This window comes from Panthera tigris, chromosome A2, assembly GCF_018350195.1.
Source record: "Panthera tigris isolate Pti1 chromosome A2, P.tigris_Pti1_mat1.1, whole genome shotgun sequence".
Classification (NCBI taxonomy): Eukaryota; Metazoa; Chordata; class Mammalia; order Carnivora; family Felidae; genus Panthera; species Panthera tigris.
In genome coordinates, this window is record NC_056661.1 from 11,274,913 (window position 1) to 11,280,614 (window position 5,702).

A 5,702-nucleotide genomic window follows, 5' to 3' on the forward strand; every position below is an offset into this window, starting at 1 on the left:
GCCTGGACCGTAGCCTTTTCAAAACTGTATTAAAATAATAATAACAATTATGCTTTTATTCTAAAGGCATTTGAAAGTAAAGTATGAATTAATTCAAAGAAATCTGAGAGGGCTAAGGCAGGGTAACCAGGTGTCAGTACAGCTGAACAACTTGAGGTCAGCTTTGAGTGCAAAGTCAGTTTTCGCGGGTAGGTTACCCAGCTGGTGGTGGCAATGCAGGGGAATTTGGCGGCCTTTGGAAGGCCCAAATTGACAAGCAAAAAAGAAGAGACCACTGAGTAAATAATTCTGTCCTCAATATCGGATTCAAGGTAAAGGTGATTACGTTTCTGAGATGCCTGTTGGTTACCGATTTAGTCTTGAAGGCTTCTTGTGTTCTTAGCAGACACTCCTTTAGATGGAGCCAAGAAACCACTGAAGGCTTCCAGTGTTTCTCCTCTTGGGACTTTCTGAGAAGCCAGAGATTCAGTCTGTTCTCTTTGGGCTGTTCCTGTCTTTGTACCTGGTCACTGTCTTTGGAAACCTGCTCATCATCCTGGCCATCATCTCACACTCCCACCTCCACACGCCCATGTACTTCTTCCTGGCCAACCTGTCCTTCTCGGACATCTGCTTCACCTCCACCACCGTCCCGAAGATGCTGCTGAACATCCAGACGCAGAGCAAAGTGATTACCTACGCAGGCTGCATCGCGCAGATGTATTTCTTCACGGTTTTTGGACTTTTGGACAATTTACTCCTGACTGCAATGGCCTATGACCGCTTTGTGGCCGTCTGTCACCCCCTGCACTACACGGTCATCATGAACCCTCAGCTTTGTGCCCAGTTACTCGCCCTGACCTGGCTCATCAGCGCTTTGGGGGCCCTTCCTGAGAGTTTAACCATGCTGCGGCTCTCTTTCTGCGCAGTAATTGAAATCCCGCACTATTTCTGTGAACTCCCTGAGGTCCTGCAGCTCGCCTGCTCTGACACCTTCATCAATAATGTTGTATTATATATTGTGACAGGCATGATGGGCTTTGTTCCTCTCGCTGGGATCCTTTTCTCTTATTCCCGAATTGTCTCTTCTGTGCTGAGGATCTCAACAGCAGGGGGGAAGTATAAAGCTTTCTCCACCTGCGGGTCTCACCTCTCAGTGGTGTCCTTGTTCTATGGCACATGCCTGGAGGTCTACCTCAGTTCCACCTGGACACGTGCCTCCCAGACAGGGGCGTTCGCCTCAGTCCTGTACACCGTGGTCACTCCCATGATGAACCCCTTCATCTACAGCCTGAGGAACAGGGACATGAAGAGGGCCCTGAGAAAGCTTCTCTGTAGCATGTTGTCCCCCCAGGGGCAACAACAATGACCCTGTGCCGGGACAAGTGTGATCAAAGGCAACGGAACAGAGCGCTTAATAGTGAGGACTCTAGAATTTCCCTGACTGGGTTTAAAGGCTGGTACCACCCTTCAACAGATGGTGATCTTGAGAAAAATGCTCAACCTCCCTGTGCCTCAATTTCTCCATGGACCTATAACAGTGCATGCCTCATAAGGGTGACAGAAGGATTAAATAGAATAATTTATATTATTCAGCACAGGGAATGCTAGAGGCAAGTCCTAAGCAAACGTCAGCTCATTTTTTTATGATGCTTCAGCTTTTTGTTCCCGTACCATTAAGCTGGTTTCTCTTCCTGTGCACTGTCCTCCATTATGGCTAAGTCATAAATCTCAGTGTCCCCAGGAAGAAAGAGACTTTGATGTAGGGCAGAATTTCTCAACTTTGGCATTATTGATATTTGGGACTGGATCATTCCTTGCTGTGGGGCTGTCCCGTGTATTGTAGGATGTTTAGCAGCATCTCAGGCCTCTAAACACTAGGTGCCAGGAACATTGCCAGCCAAGTTGCAACAATTAAAAACGTCTCCAAATGCCCCACAGACGCCAAATCACCCCCGCTTGAGAACCACAGGGGAGTGTCTTGCAAAGAGGAAGAGAACCTACGAAAAATCCCAAGGGCGTGTGCTGAAGGATGAAAAGGAATAAATGGGGGATTATATCTCTCACCTCTTGTTTGGGAATCTTGGGAATTAAGGTCACATTGTTCGGTCCTGCATAAAGTGGGATGGCTCTAGCAGAGGTGGACGGTCTATGCAGTGTGATCAACCTAAGAGGGACACTGGGTTTCAATCGCAGCCTCCTTGGCTCCTATGGGACTCCATGGGTCCCACAGAAGGGTCACAAGGTTCCCAAGGGCCCAAAGAGAGACAAAGAAGACTGAGCTGAACATCTTCAGGTTGGAAGCTAGCCCCTGGGATGAGAGATCAGATAATTCCACCCAGTGTCTGCTGTGGACAGCCATGGGATAGATGGACGACTCATGAGGATTAAAGTTCAGCAGGGCTGAAAGGGGCTAAGTAAGTTGGCGCTGGGTCAGCAGGAGAGGACCACAGAGGTGGTCCACACCAAGAGAGCAAAGCAAAGGTTTATTCACCCTGACGCGGGCAGAGGCTACCATGAGATGCCCCGTGAAGGCTGCCATGGCCAACGGTAGTCAACTCAGGTGGCAGGTTCAGTGACTTTCATATTGTTACTATCATTATAATTATTGTGTGGCAGTGAACTGACATCCAGAGGGATCATACATTTTTTTACTGTGGTCAAATAAACACAGTATAAAATTTATTATTTTGATCCGTTTAAAGCGTTTAATCAAGGGCATTAAATATACTTATGGTATTGTGCTACCATCACCCACTGTGTAGTTTCAGGACATTTTCATCACCCCAAGGGAGACTCTTCAGCAGCCACTCCCCATTTCCTTCCCCCTCCAGTCCTCGGAAACCACCAATCTGCTTTCTGTCTCTATGATTTGCCTGTTCTGGATATTTCATGTAAGTGGAATCATCCAGTATATGACTTTTGTGTCTGGATTCTCTCACTCAGCATAATGTTGTCAAGTTCATCCACATTGTAGTGTGAGTCAGTGCTTTGTCATTTTCATGGCTGATGAACAGGTAAACTAAATGTGCTGTGTTCATACGACGGGACGAGACTTTCATATACCAGAGAAAACTCTCTGTTCTATTCCCTCAAAGCAGGGGATGACCTTGACAATGATCAGTTTGTTTTTATTCCCTCTAACCAATCACTCCTCAAAGACTTTTTTGTGGACTGCCCCCCTGTGGTCCAAGCAGTTCTGATCTCAGTCTCTTTTCCGTTTTGACATCCATCATTCTCATAATTATGTTTGCAGCAAGAGGCTCATGGGAGCTAACTTCAGGACAGTCTCTAGGGACCCCCACCACCAGATATTCACACACACACACACACACACACACACCTCCCCATGGGTTCTCTTCCCACACTGACTAGGGCTGGCCTTTGAAACCCATAGGATATGACAGAAATGTAAGCCTTCCAAGGCTTACAAATGACACTGAAGCTTCGCCCTTCACTCTCCCCCTCATTGCCGTTCTCTGAGGGAAGCTGGTGGCTACGTTGTGAGGACACTCAATCCGCCCATGTGTGGAAAAGCACACACAGTCAGGGACCGAGGCCTCCTGCAAACAGCCGGAAGCAGACCCTCCAGCCCACGCCGGGCTTTCCGATGTTGGCACACCAACCAACATTCGACCCACGAGGCCATGACAGACCTCGGACCAGAACTTCAGTGAAACCATTCCCGGACACCTGACACAAAGAACCGATGTTGACCATTGAACGTTGATTGGCGTTTTAAGCCGCTTACTTTGGGGGATCGTTCCATGCATCAACAGAAAGGGAACCTCCACAATCTCAGATAATCACACGGGATTCTCAAAAACCTTTCTCTCCCATGATTAACACATCACCTTCTTCCGAATTAGCTCCAGAACGTGTAAGAGATGTTCGGTACCCAGGATGGAAGTACCACCTGGGGAGTCTGCTCAGATGCTGTGGCTGAGAAGAGGGATGGGGCCGACTCTGTCGTGTCCGCCCTCACCCCCTCTGGCTCACTCCCTACCCCCCTGTCACGCCTGCAACGGTGCACACCTTCACGTCAGCCAAGTCCTCTTGTGGTGTCTTGTCCGTCAGCGGGTGTAGAGCTGATCCTCCCAAAAATGGAGGACACACCCCAAAACAATTATAAATAAACGTGCTGACTTTACGTAGCCCGGGATGGAAAGAACTTCGCTCTCAAGTGGGAGAACTCCCACATAATTCCCCCAATATGCAACAGAGCAAAGCAATCCCTGGCTAGAATACTGCCTTCTTCCATCGAGTATTAGAGAAAGGCCTGGACTGAGTCTCCAAAATGAAAAAGTAAACATCTGTAAATTCATCGCAGGATGTGTTTTGTAACATTGTCGCACATCGTTCCTCAGATTCTGACTAAACATTTATCCATAAGGAATAACTTCCCCTTCCCCCTCCAGCTGCTCCCCGCTCTCCCACTCTATTTCACTAATTGCAGTAGCATCATATTTGTGCCTCAGTTACCTTGCGTCTGCAACGGTTGTTCTTAAATTGCAATACTCAAGACTGAAATCCATATTTCAGACGTGAGACGGTAAGAGTATACTCTAAGTTGCCCAGGGGGGCTCCTGGCCGGCTCAGTCGGTGGGGCGTGCAACTCTTGTGAGTTCAAGCCCCACCTTGGGTGAAGAGATTACTTAAAAATAAAATAGGGGTGCCTGGGTGGCTCAGTCAGTTAAGCGTCCAACCTCGGCTCAGGTCATGATCTCGAAATTCGTGGGTTTGAGCCCTGCATCAGGCTCTGTGCTGACAGCTCAGAGCCTGGAGCCTACTTTGGATTCTGTGTCTCCCCCTCTCTCTCTGCCCCTCCCCCACTCATGCTCTGTCTCTCTCTGTCTCTCAAAAATAAATAAATATTTTTTAAAAAGATTAAAAACATAATAAAATATTTAACCTTTCATCTTCCTTGTTCCTGCCTGGAATATGGTTGTGATTGTTGGAGCTCCAGTCACCGTCTGTGACATAAAGTGACTTTAAGTTTAGGAAGCCCAGGTTTGAACAGCAGGTATGTTCTAGAGCCAAAAACTGGACTTTTGATTCTAAAACCTATACTCTTCACCCTTTACAACCCTTTCCTCAATACACACACACACACACACACACACACACACACAGCTGAGACAGAAAACAAGGGAGGCTTTGGTGTTTCATAGAGCTTCTCGTGTTAAGAAGGCCCTTTTGAGTGCAGAGAAAGTTCTTGCCGTGTGAGCTCAACCCCAAGCACAGGGAGCAGATAGTCCAGATGATAGCAATGCTTATTTTACTGATGGTTCCAAAACCAAATTCCCAATTCTTCTCTGTGATTGCAACCAGATAAAATTAGATAGTGCCAACAACATGTAAATAGAAGAAAATAAAAGGGGAGAAATGAGCAGACTGAGCCATGAGCCAAGGAGAAATCAGCGGAGGAAACTTGCTTTGTTGGCATTTCTTTCATTTGGCCGACAGCGTGACGAAGTGAAATCCCCAGTGCTCTGCTTCTGCTGTGTGTGGTCCCCCCTGGGCCTCAGCCTCCATCTTATTTGTCACATCAGCTAAATCCAAAGTGAAAATGCAGAGCGTCTCACTCTGGCATGTCATCTGGACTCGGGACAGTCTGCTCGGGACGCTGAGTCCATAAAGTGAGACACTGATCAGGAGAGACGCGTGGTCGCCTTGATGGTCTGTATCTGGTGGACATCACATGCCTGCAGGGGAGGACACGG

The 5,702-nt window shown here is 47.8% G+C and overlaps 1 protein-coding gene across 1 annotated transcript; it reads left to right on the top strand.

The window, feature by feature from the left end:
- The first annotated feature begins 397 nt into the window (after positions 1–397).
- On the top strand, positions 398–1,348 carry LOC102952275 (olfactory receptor 7C1-like). The gene is given in 1 exon segment (XM_015540307.1): positions 398–1,348. A coding segment is annotated over 1 exon segment (951 nt).
- Positions 1,349–5,702: the final 4,354 nt, after the last annotated feature.